Consider the following 13572-nt stretch of genomic DNA (forward strand, 5'->3'; position numbering starts at 1 on the left):
AGCAACAGAGAAAGACAAAGAGAGACTCATAGGATCTAATTATACTTAAAGGCAAGAAAGAGGAGGCAGAGAAGGAATAATTAAATACTTCTGTTTCACCATTATCTTCTGTGACAAGTTCAGTATATTTTTTCAACTTTTTCACCTTTAAAGTTTTTCATAATAAATAGTTGGAAAAATAAGCAACAGACTCTCTAAACTTTTTTTAAGGGTAAGAAATATTTCAGTAATTGTTTCACTGATTTCTTCTTCTTTTTTGCTTTTTAGGGCTGAACCCACAGCATATAGAAGTTCCCAGGTTAGGGGTGGAATTGGAGCTGTAGCTGCTAGCCTATACCACAGTCACAGCAATGTAGACTCCAAGCTGCATCTGTGACCTACACCAGAGCTCACTACAATGCTGGATCCTTAACCTACTGAGCAAGGCCAGGGATCGAACCCGCATCCTCATGGATAACAGTCAGGTTTGTTACCACTGAGCCATCACAGGAACTCCTACTGATTTTATCTTTAAATGAAAATAAAACAGATGCCATTCCCTCCTTGAATATAATAAACACCTTAGAACATTCCCCTATAATAACACGAACCTCTTTTGCAGTTCATACTTATGTGTTCACAACATCCCCTGCCTCTAACTCTTTCCCTCTGCCCATTCTCCAGAAACACTTTCTTACTCTTCAAAATTCAGTCCTATTATCCTGTCTGGGAAGCATCCCTAAACTACTATGAACAGGACCCTACACATATCTTATTCTGTACAACCTCACAATAATATTGATCCTTTAAAGCAAATATTAATGTACCTGAGCTATAAATAAACAATTTTTTTTCGGTCCAGATTCACAGATATGCAAATAGTGTTGCTACAAACAAAAGTCTATAGATCACGAAACACATGAGGACTCTTTCCCCATGCTCACAGACCTCTTCCAAGTAAAAATGATGCTATGATTACCATGACAAGTCTGAAAAGAAAATGAGATAAAGACCAGAATTTGGAGTTCCCTGGTGGTTCAGTGGGTTAAGGATGTAGCTTTGACACTGCTGTGGCACAGGTGTGATCCCTGGCCTGAGAATTTCTGTATGCCATAGGCGCAGCTCCCACCCCAAAAAAAACCAAAAAACAAACCAAAATTTTTGAAGACAACAAAGAACTAAAAAGTGTCACCAAGTCCTTCTCGCCTAACATGTTGAGGGATAATTTATTCCTTGGCACAGTAGAAGAGAACCAAATCAAGAAGCCAGATATCTTTCCAATGTTAGCCAAGAACAGCATCTACATGGCCTCAAGTTTCTATTTAATAAAATATATTAAGATCAGAGTAAAACCTTTTATGACTACTCTTTCTCATTTCAATTTTAGAAAGCTATCTACTACAAGCAATCAACAAATATGAAAAGACCATAGATGGGAGTTATTTCTGTGTATCCAGCATAATAGAATCTCTCATTTATATCGGTGCATATTTACTGAGAACCTGGTACATGTCCTGCTTTGTACAGAATGGCAGATTGGGGATGATGTGGTGGTAAGGTAGGTGACTGTTAATAAAAGTAGTAAAAACAACCCCAGCCATTGAAGAAGGCAACCTATATAGAGAGGCATGAGTGGAAGATCAGAGACAATTAGAGAATAGAGTAAATACAATTAAATGACAAACTGAGGTAGAGACCATTCAAAGTAAAGGGGAATTGAATCTGTGCCAGTGTAAGTCAGGAGACAGAGATAGAGATCCATCTGGACAGGACAGCATCTGTCAAAAATGGACTGATAGTTGATGGCATAAGGAGCAGCGACAAGCTGGTTCTAAGTAAAGTAAAGGGTAAGAGAAATGAAACAAGAACTTGGTTGGGGTGGACGTGAATTAAGAAAGCCCCTAAAAGCCAAGCAGATCAGTTTAGACTTGACTTGGTAGGCAAGAAAGAACTGTTAGTTTCTTGCACATAGAATAAAAAAACATTTTCGGAAGATGAGATAGGCAGTTCATAATGCATGGACTATAGTCCAGGATGGAAAGGAAGTACAGAGTCATGAAAGCCAGGTACCAACCTTCCTCATCGAACCAAATCCAGTATGAGTAGACCTAAATGAATGAGGTGATGGTACCAATATGAGGAAGGGGAAAATCCAAAAGATGCTTCAAAGGAGTAATCAATAAGACCACTCAGAAATAAAACTGAGAAGGCTTACTAAGACATAAAAATGCATCCTCTCTAAGAATATCATTTTCTTTTTCAAATAAGCATCAGGAAAAGATCATTAAAATATATTTATGCTCATTTTCCAAATAGATTTAACTTCAATGCACATCTTATGAAGGAGAATTCATTTAAACTAACCTTCAAATTCAGAATGTGATCCATTAATATAAAACATTTTGGCTGCTTCAAAGTGAGATCAATAGGTCCTCCTCTCTGCTGAGGATCCCAGTTCAGCATCAACTGTAGCCAGTTTTCCATGGGTTCTACTATTAAACTAGAAAACACACGAAAACAAGATAAAAATCATGTTCCAATTTTCCCTTTGTTTTGTAAAAAAGGTAGTTTTATAGGTTGTCCATTTCCTTTGTCTTTATTTGTACCATTTTGTATCTTACTTTCAAATAATTCACGAAAAAGTAGGTGACAAATTTTTTCCTTCAAAAACAACCCAAAACAGGAGTTCCCGTCATAGCTCAGTGGTTAAGGAATCCGACTAGGAACCATGAGGTTGCGGGTTTGATCCCTAGCCTTGTTCAGTGGGTTAAGGATCAGGCATGGCTATGAGCTGTGATGTAGGTTGCAGACGCAGCTCAGATCCCCAGCTGCTGTGGCTGTGGTTGTGGCATAGGCCGGCAGCTACAGCTCGGATTAGACCCCTAGCCTGGGAACCTCGATATGCTGCAGGTGTGGCCCTAGAAAAGGCAAAAAGACAAAAAAAAAAGACCAAAAAAAAAAGACAAAAAAACCCACAACAAATGTATCCAAGTTAATTACTGGCAACCCCAATAAGTGAGTCCAGTTTCATTCCCTAAGGAATCTATTTACTACAGTATCTAAGAGTCTTCTTAGCACCTAAGCCAATTAGTTGAATGGCAATTATGTTTCCACTAGACCTAGCTGTCCAATATGGTAGCTACTCATTATAAGTGGCTATATGCATTTACACTTCAGTTAATTAAATTTAAAAAAAAAAGAGAGAGTTCTCATGGCGGAGCAGTGGAAACAAATCCAACTAATATCCATGAGGATGCAGGTTCGATCCCTGGCCTCTCTCAGTGGGTTAAGGATCTGGCGTTGCCATGAGCTGTGGTGTAGGTTGCAAAAGCGGCTCAGATCTAGCACTGCTGTGGAGTAGGCCAGCAACTACAGCTCCAATTCGACCCCTAGCCTGGGAACCTCCATATGATACAGGTTCGGCCCTAAAAAGACGAAAAAATTAATTAATTAATTAATTTAAAATTCAGTTCTTCAGTCACACTACCCACCTCAAGTGCTCAGATAGACTCATGTGTCAGCATAAATATAAAAGGTTTCCATCATCAAAGAATGTTTCTCTAGATAATGCTGCTCAAAACAGACAACTCTAATGTTCTTTTACAGCCCTAAAGAAACTGAGACAACTTCCTTAACTAAAATATACATACCTACAAAGGCTATTTGGTTGAGGTAAATGGCTACTAAATCGAACTTCGCCCGTCATCTCTTCACATGCAAATATACACTTTGGATCCTTCTTCTTAATCTTCTCATGCCTAAAAAACAAAAGCTACCTCAGTTGACAACCCCATTCTCATAAATACTAAGAATTTTTGCCATTTAATTTTATTCAATTATGTGTTTAGAAGGCAATTATACCATTTTAAAAAAGAGGGGGAAGGGGGAAGGAGGCAACTGAAAATTTCCATTCCCATTAAGCATACCAAAGTTCTCTTCCATCTCTTACCAGGTAAATGGCTGCAGATGATGCAAAAAAGGCCTATACCCAGCAATACATTCAAACACCATAGTCCCAAAGCTCCAATAGTCAACAGTGGCTGTGTAAGGCTTATTCTCAAAGAGCTCAGGGGCCTTAAAAAGAAAAAATGCTTTAAAGCATCAATATTATAATGCATCAATATTATAAAAACTACTTGATTTCTGAACTATTATATTCATAACCTTCTAATACAAGGACAAGAATTTTGTACACTTAAATTCAAAGAAACAATACATATCTTACCAGATATTGCAATGTTCCTACAAAAGACGTGCACAGACTTCCTTGATCAACATCTTTGGCATATCCCAAATCAATTATTTTATGCAAAATCTGCAAAACAGTAAGTATGAAAAGGTTGAGAAATGTGAAAGGAACGGCAGCAATGTCCTTATAAGGCTCTGGAGAGGGTGGTGGTAAAGAGCTTAGGCTCTAGAATAATACAAACATGTTTCAAGCCTAAGATCCACCACTTAAAAAGCCATATGATCTCAATCAAGTTACTTTCCTATTTAATAGTATTATTAACAATCCCTACTTCGGGGAGTTCCCATCGTGGCGCAGTGGTTAAGGAATCTGACTAGGAACCATGAGGTTGAGGGTTTGATCCCTGGCCTTGCTCAGTGGGTTAAGGATCCGGCGTTGCCGTGAGCTGTGGTATAGGTTGCAGACGAGGCTCGGATCCCGCATTGCTGTGGCTCTGGTGTAAGCCGGCGGCTACAGCTCCAACTGGACCTCTAGCCTGGGAACCTCCATATGCTGCGGGTGCAGCCCTAAAAAAAAAAAATCCCTACTTCACAGACTTGCTACTGGGATTCAATGAGTAGTGAAAGAAAATACTTTAATAAATGTCTCACTATAAAATATGGTAAAAACTAAATATAGATTGGCTATTGATTTTTATTTTTTTGCTTTTTAGGGCTGCACCTGAGGCATATATAAATTCACTGGCTAGGGGTCAAATCGGAGCTGAGCTGCCGGCCTTCTCCACAGCTACAGCAATGCCAGATCCTTCAACCCACTAAGTGAGGTCAGGGATCAAACCCATATCCTCATGGATACTAGTCGGGTTCACAACCTGCTGAGCCACAATGGGAACTGGGCTATTAATTTTTATTTTGCTATATTCAGAATAAGCTTGATCTATTAAACTGGAAAGCAAAAGGGTGACTTCCAAATTTGAAAAAGCATCACACCACCTTAGATCAATGTGAGTTAGATAGGTATCTAACTTCAAGAATATCCTGAAGCAAATAGCTGGTGTGAAGCCTACACAAAGGGTTCCTAAGAGAAGAAGCACTATTGAGGTTTCATCACCTCCCAGAATATTTCAGCATGAAAATACTTCGAAGAATTCTTAGGTTGTGGCTTTTCTCTCACTTCCTCCCTCCCTCCTTTCCTTCCTTCTTCCCTCCTTCCCACCCCATCTCTCTCTCTTTCTTCTTTCTGTTACTTAAATTTCATCCAGTCCCTGATTCTCATATTGCTTAAACATTATTTGAAAAAATAAAATGTCAACAGCCTTGGTGCTTGGTATGGTGAATAAGTTCTCCTTATTGCAGAACATTTTAATTTCATTAAAACTTTTTTTGGGAGTTCCCGTCGTGGCGCAGTGGTTAACAAATCCAACTAGGAACCATGAGGTTGCGGGTTCGATCCCTGGCCTTGCTCAGTGGGTTAAGGATCCAGCGTTGCCGTGAGCTGTGGTGTGGGTCGCAGACACGGCTCAGATCCCGCATTGCTATGGCTCTGGTGTAGGCTGGTGGCTACAGCTCTGATTAGACCCCTAGCCTGGGAACCTCCATATGCCACAGGAGCGGCTGAACAAAAGGCAAAAAGACAAAAAACAAACAAACAAAAAACAAAACAAAAAACACAAAAAACCTTTTTTGGAAATTAAATACATAATCATTAAAAAAAAAAAAAGGTTTCATCACCTCCAACTGATCACTAGCTTCCCTAAAGAAAACCACGCAATCCAACTCAAGGTTAGGATACTTGGCTGTATGTCTTTATTACTGGAATAGAATCTGGGCATCAGAAGCAAAACTGCTCAAATTACTCTGATAAAAATAAGTATTTCAGGAATCAAGTCACAATTTCCGATTCTTCTCCAGATGACTCTTAGGAATCTGAGAAATCAAGGTTTTGAATTTTAATATAGAATTTAGGACTTCTGGAGTTCCCGTTGTGGCGCAGTGGTTAACGAATCCAACTAGGAACCATGAGGTTGTGGGTTCGATCCCTGGCCTTGCTCAGTGGGTTGAGGATCCGGCATTGCCGTGAGCTGTGGTGTAGGTTGCAGACGCGGCTCGGATCCCACGTTGCTGTGGCTATGGCGTAGACCAACCGCCACAGCTCCAATTTGACCCCTAGCCTGGGAACGTCCATATGCCGCGGGAGCGGCCCTAAGAAAGGTTAAAAAAAAAAAAAAGAATTTAGGACTTCCGAAGAGAAGATTAAATTTTGTTTTGTTTTTCTTAAATAAGAAACATACTTAAGTAAACATTTTTTTCTTAAAGCAGACCAAGGACATGTATGTTTTCTGGATGTGTTCATAAGGATTAACTAATTACTTACTGCTTACCATCTCTGCTAGATACTGTGCTGGAAAAAAAAGAAGTGAACAGTAGTAGTTCCTTCTCTAATGGAGCTTCTATGTTAGTGGAGGAGACAAACAATGAAACACAAAAAGACAGTTCAGTGCAGTAAGGGGCTGGGATAGAAAAGAGGGCTATAGAAGGCACTGAACTACATCATGGAGATTCTATTCAATTGGTACAGAACATTTCTTCAGGTTTTACCTACCTTTCCACCAACATCCTGAAGAACTATGTTTTCAGGTTTTAGATCACGATGTATAATTTTATTTTCATGCAAATATCGAATCCCAGATCCTAAATAAAGTTTAAAATGTATTTTGAGGTAATTAAAAAAAAAAAAAACGGAATTAAAAAGGAATTCATCTCAAAAATAACAAAAAAAAGAAAGAAAAAAAGAATTCATCTCACATTTTATACAGATCTGCTCTGATGCTCCAATTAATATGGATCATCATAACTACATGATTAATGATATTATAGAAACTCAGATTCTCAGATTTTCTTCACAGAAAATCCAGTAACATTAAACAAATATTTCTGCAAATAATATATGCTCACTTAACTTATGAAAATTAATATTTTTTATAAAAAGAAATGGAACAAGCAATTGAGAAAATTCCTATATTTATCATTGTAGCTTTTCCCTCCAACCTAAATCAACCTCTTCAATTAGACTTTGGCTTCCATAACCTAAGAAAAGAAGCAAAATCAAAATATATAGGGAAACATAGTCTTGACTTTTGAGCTTTCTCCAAGGGTCTTATGTTCTTGCAATTTTAGGAATCTTTCAGGAGTAATTCTGATTAGAGATTTCAGGAGTTTCTGCTGAGGCACAATAGGTTAAGGATCTGGCATTGTTTCTGTGGCAGTGCAGGTTTGATCCCTGGCCCACCATTGTGGGTTAAGGATCCAGTGTTCCCGCAGCTGTGGCTCGAAGTCAATCTATGGCCCAGTAACTTACAGGTGTGGACATAGCAAAAATTTAAAAAGAGAGATTTCACCCTATGAGAACCTACACCTATGAGAAGCAATGCCACTGGCAAATAAAGTTGCTATATTAATTAGGGAGGGAAGGGGAGTACAACAAAATAAGGTCACTCACACCATTTTTCCCCCAGCAATTGGAATATCTTTTAATCAAACAGATGCCTAGCCAAAAACAAAAAATAAAAAACAAGGAATTCCTGCTGTGGCACAGTGGGTTAATGATTTGGCTTGTCTATTTGGCAGCAACGGTTCAATCCCTGGCCCAGAGCAGTGGGTTAAGGATCCTGTGTTGCCACAGCTGTGGTAAAGGTTGCAGCTATGGCTTGGATTTGATCCCTTGCCTGGGAACTTCCGCATGCTGTGGGTGTGGCAGAAAAAGACAAAAATCATTTTTTAACAAATTAAAAAATTAAAAACAAAAACCATTACAGTTTTAACTTAGCGACAAAGCAATAGCTAGAGTTCCCACTGTGGCTCAGCAGATTAAGAATCTGACTAGAATCATGAAGATGTGGGTTTGATCCCCGGCCTCACTCAGTGGGTTAAGGATCTGGTGTTGTTGCAAGGTGCGGTGTAGTTCATAGACGTAGCTTGGACCCCCACATTGCTATGGCTGTGGTGTAGGCCAGCAGCAGCAGCTCTGATTGGACCCCAGCCTAGGAACTTCCATATACCAAAGATACAATCCTCAATTAAAAACAAAACCAAACAGTAATAGTTAAATTCTTCTGATAATTTCTTACAGATAAAAAAATTCTTATAGATAAAAATTTCTTATAGTTAAAAATCTACGCTTTGTATATAGTACACCCACAATTCTATTTAAATTCCCAAGTAGTATTCAGAATCTTTTACAGATCAAAGAGGTATTAAAATGATGGTATTTTCATATTTATTACATACCTATATCGCTCAGTAAAGAAAGTATCTGGCTTTCTTTAAGTCCACAGCAATTTTCTGGTTTGTTGAGTAGCTAAAGAAAGAAAAAGCCTAAAAATGTATATTGCCAATATTGCTGGGCAGTAAAAGTGACACATTGATCATTAATCATTATACTCAGAGTATACTCAAGAAAACAAAACATGATTAAGAAAATATAAGAGGGGACAAATTACCAAATCCACACGAGGACATGTACATTTCATGACAAGGCTTATACAAGTAAAAATAAAGGGGGAAAGAATTTGATATTCAAGAAGGTTGAAAAATCTCACATAAATCTATAGTAGATTTAAAATGAGATGGGGGAGTTCCTGTCATGGCGCAGTGGTTAACAACTCCAACTAGGAACCATCCAACTAGGAACCATGAGGTTGCGGGTTCGATCCCTGGACTTGCTCTGTGGGTTAAGGATCTGGCATTGCCGTGACTTGTGGTGTAGGTCACAGACGTGGCTTGGATCTGGCATTGCTGTGGCTCTGGCGTAGGCTGGCAGCTGCAGCTCCGATTAGACCCCTAGCCTGGGAACCTCCATATGCCGCGGGTGCAGCTCTAGAAAAGACAAAAAGACAAAAAAAAAAAAAGAACACTTAACAGAGAAAAGACAGTTTTTTTAAGAGATGGTGCTAGAAACCATTCTTCACATGTAAAAAAAATAAAATAAAAAAATAAAAATGAAAATAAAATGAGATGAGAAAGAAAGATTTGCAACAGAGAAAAACTTTTTAAATAAATACTTTAAACATTGATACCGTGGTCTAACATCATCAATACAGTCCCATCCTGGAAAGAGCACACCAGCACAACAAAAAATGCATGTTCTAAATTGGGGGTCGGCAAACATTCCCGGTAAAAGGCTAAAGAGTAAGTACTTTGGGTTTTGTAGGCCATACAGTGTCTGTTACAACTACTCAACTCTGCTGCTATAGTAAGAAAACAGCCATACAAACAGATAATAGGCCACAGCGTACTGATTCTTACTCTAGATTATCGTATTGAGTGGGATTCAAACACTGCTAAAGTTCATGATTTACTATCTCATCTTTTTTAAAACATCCACATTACCTTACGCAGATCTCCTCCAGAACAATATTCCATTGCTAGAAGAGGCACATCATTAATCAAAAAATTCAATTCCTCAGGAACATCACAGGCCTTTACGACATTGTCGTGGTTCAACCTAACAAGGGGAAAACATAGTCAAAAATGTGTTTCCAATGAAAAGAGACGAGTTTGAAACTATAGTTAATTGGGGGGCAGTGAGGGGAAGAAAGGCTGCCATTATTTATAATTTTCTAATTTCCCATTTGTATAATTAAAAATTAATACTTGTTAAAAAGAAAATCTAGATAAAAATACTATCGTTATTATTACTATTACATTTCTATGTTCCTAGTAATAAGCACTTTACACACATTAACTCATTTCCTTGTCACAATAATCCTTACCTGTAGATTTATTTTTTTACTCAATGAATTTTATTACATTTATAGTTGTAAAACGATCTAAGTAGATTTATTGAGTCTCATCACACAAGAGGAAACTGAGACACAAATTAGTTAAGTAACATAAGATCACACAGCAAGTAAATGTTCAAGCAAGCATTCAAATCTGGCAGTCTGGCTCTAAAGCCTTTCTCATACTGCCTCTCTCATAATCACTTACAATATTACCCAGCTGTGATCACTAATAAAATTTTGGCACATTTCCTCCCAGTTTTTAATTTGTGCCCAAATATATTTTTTAAACAAATATTGAATCATATATTGTTTCCTAACACCTTTTTTTAACCTTAAAAATAAGTTATCCCACCCATCCTCCTCCTCATCATCATAATACAGTAGGTCTCAAAAGTGGAATAGATTCCCAGGGCCTAGGGACTTAAAGAAACAGAATTTCCATGCGTAGGGCCTGAGAATTTATATTGTTAACGAACTTTCCTAGTTTGAGACCCATTCAAGTGCAATAAAAACATTAAAGTCAGAAGGTGCTTATTTCAAATCCAGACTTTATTACCTACCAGTTGTATGGCTTTGTAAATGTAACTCCAACCTTTACAAAATAGAGGTAATGTCTAAATACAAGGTTGCTATGACAACTAGAAGAATTATTTTCAAGCATTTATTAGTATACTACCTGTGGAGGTTTTAAAATATGTCTGCTTCTTCCTTCAAGAGCTTATTTCTCTTCCACTTGAATGGAGGCCATATTTAGTGACTAATTTCTAACAAACAGAATTATTTGGAAAAGATAGAGTGTGACTTCTGAGAAAAATCACAAAGATAAGTCAGATTTCAACTTGCTCTCTCTCTCAGATCAGTGTCTTAGGGGGAAGCTAGCTGTCATGCCATGGAGTCATTCAAGCTTTCCTGTGGAGAGGCCCATATAGTGAGGAACCCATGTCTCTAGCCAACAGCCACATAAATGGAAGTGTATACTTAACTGCTATTCCAGGCAACATTTTGGGATGTTTCAAGAAGGATCTACTGAATCAAAACCACCCAGCTAAGTCACTCTCAAGTTCCTAAACTAGAGAAACTGTGAGATACCAAACATTTGCTATTTTAAGCCACTAAGTTTGGGGATTTTTTTCTTTTTTCTTTTTTTTTTAACAAAGCAATAGATATACTATTTAACAAAAGTAGGTAAGAGTGAAAAAATGAGTAGTGATTGTTGTTTAACTATAAAGTATAATACAGGAGCACTGCCCAAGATCCAGAGGAAGTAGATTCTGCCCTCAGAGAGCTAAGTCTGATAATAATTCGCTGACTTTTTAAACTAAACCTACTTAAGTATGATGTGATGTTATTATGTGAAACAGAACACATATATTTAACGTTTCGAGAAAAATATGTTCCCCAAAAGATCCTGAGAAGAAAGGACCCCTAGCCTCCTTCCTTATGATGACATCTGGTTGAGCTGAAGAACTGGGGAAACTTAAGTCATCAAGTACACTTACTTCTTCATGATCTGGATTTCATGGCACCACCGTTCTCTGTTTTTGGTACTTAGCTCTAGGCGACAGGACTTAATTGCTATTTTGAGATCAAGTTCCTGCCAAAATAGAAAATCAACAGAAAAAATAATTACAAATTAGGTCCTTGTGCAGGTTTACTTGCTATCAAAGAACTGCCAACCTGGGGAAACAAAACTCTTTAGCTTTACTAATTCAACATATTTATCTATAGTTCTCTTGAGCCAATACTTTGCCAGGTAAACCATGACTAACACTTTAAAACTGACCTTCAAATACACCAAAATACACAAGCAAAAAGTGACAGAGGCTGATCTTATAACAGATCTCTTCAGAATACTGTCTCATATATATACTGCAAGAAAAATACAAATACCTTGTCTCCCCAACAAATCCCTTTTTAATTTAGTCAAGACAGCTAACAAGGACTCCAGGCTCCAGAATAACTAGAATGAAGAAAATAATTCAGGGCTACCTGGCTTCAACAGCAAGAAATAAGTTTTAATATGACCAAATTTAATACAAGAAACTCCAAAAGTAGTTCCTAATCTTTGCACTGCAAATGACATTAAAAAAATCCTAACAATGATTATACTTATTTTTCTATATCTATAAAATGAACCTAAAGAAGATGATATAACAATTTTAAATATCTACACACCCAACACAGGTTCACCACAATATATAAGGCAATGGCTAACAACCTTAAAAGGAGAAATCGACAATAACACAATCATAGTGGGGGACTTTAACACCCCACTTACACCAATGGACAGATCAACCAGACAGGAAATCCATAAGGAAACACAGGCCCTGAATGATACATTAAACCAGATGAACTTAATAGATATTTATAGGACATTTCATCCAAAACCAACAGAATACACGTTCTTCTCAAGTGCACATGGAACATTCTCTAAGATTGATCATATCCTGGGCTACAAATCCAACCTCGGTAACATTAAGAAAATTGAAATCATATCAAGCATCTTTTCCGACCACAAGGCTATAAGACTGGAAATCAACAACAAGAAAAAAACTGCAAAAAACACAAACATGTGGAGACTAAACAACATGCTACTAAACAACCAATGGATAACTTAGGAAATCAAAGAGGAAATTAAAAAATACCTAGAAGCAAATGACAACGAAGATACAACACTCCAAAACCTATGGGATGGAGCAAAAGCCGTTCTAAGAGGAGAGTTTATAGCATTACAAGCCCACCTCAGGAAACAAGAAAAAGCTCAAATAAACAAGCAACTTCACATCTAAAGCAGCTCAAGAGAGAAGAACAGACAAGACTTAAGTTAGTAGAAGGAAGGAAATCATAAAGATCAGAGCAGAAATCAATGAAATAGAAACAAAGAAAACCATAGAAAAGATGAATGAAACAAAAAACTGGTTCTTTGAAAAGATCAACAAAATTGATAAACCCCTAGCCAGACTTATCAAGCAAAAAAGAGAGAGGACTCAAATCAATAAAATTAGAAATGAAAAAGGAGAAGTAACAACGGACATCACAGAAATATAAAGGATCATAAGAAACTACTATATGCAACTATATGCCAATAAAATGGAAAACCTAGAAGAAATGGACAAATTCTTAGAAAAGTTCCATCTTCCAAGACTAAACCAAGATGAAATAGAAAAGATGAATGGAACAATCACAAGTACTGAAGTTGAAACTATAATTAAAAAACTTCCAACAAACAAAAGTCCAAGACCAGATGGCTTCACAGGCGAATTCTATCAAACATTTAGAGAAGGGCTAACACCTCTCCTTCTGAAACTATTCAAAAAATTGCAGAGGAAGTAACACTCCCAAACTCATTCCATGAGGCCACCATCACCCTGATACCAAAACCAGACAAAAATACCACACAAAAAAAGAAAACTACAGGCCAATTTCACTGATGAACATCGACGCAAAAGTCCTCAGCAAAATACTAGCAAACCGCATCCAACAATACATTAAAAGAATTGTACATCATGATCAAGTGGGATTTATCCCAGGGATGCAAGAATTCTTAAATATCCACAAATCAATCAGTGTGATACACCACATTAACAAACTGAAGAATCAAAATCATATGATCCTCTCAATA

General features: G+C 37.5%; 1 protein-coding gene across 4 annotated transcripts in view; it reads right to left on the reverse strand.

The window, feature by feature from the left end:
* Nucleotides 1-13572, reverse strand: part of CHUK (component of inhibitor of nuclear factor kappa B kinase complex) — a 47320-nt gene that overhangs the window by 27152 nt on the left and 6596 nt on the right. For all 4 annotated transcript variants that reach the window (XM_047760352.1, XM_047760351.1, XM_047760354.1 and 1 more), the window contains exons 2-9: nt 11450-11544; nt 9556-9670; nt 8455-8524; nt 6770-6858; nt 4205-4294; nt 3929-4053; nt 3630-3737; nt 2344-2479 (exon numbers count right to left, since the gene is read on the reverse strand). In XM_047760352.1, coding sequence (XP_047616308.1) covers nt 2344-2479; nt 3630-3737; nt 3929-4053; nt 4205-4294; nt 6770-6858; nt 8455-8524; nt 9556-9670; nt 11450-11544 — 828 coding nt within the window. The remainder of the gene's footprint in view (nt 1-2343; nt 2480-3629; nt 3738-3928; nt 4054-4204; nt 4295-6769; nt 6859-8454; nt 8525-9555; nt 9671-11449; nt 11545-13572) is intronic.

Source organism: Phacochoerus africanus, chromosome 15 (assembly GCF_016906955.1).
Source record: "Phacochoerus africanus isolate WHEZ1 chromosome 15, ROS_Pafr_v1, whole genome shotgun sequence".
In the NCBI taxonomy this organism is placed as follows: Eukaryota; Metazoa; Chordata; class Mammalia; order Artiodactyla; family Suidae; genus Phacochoerus; species Phacochoerus africanus.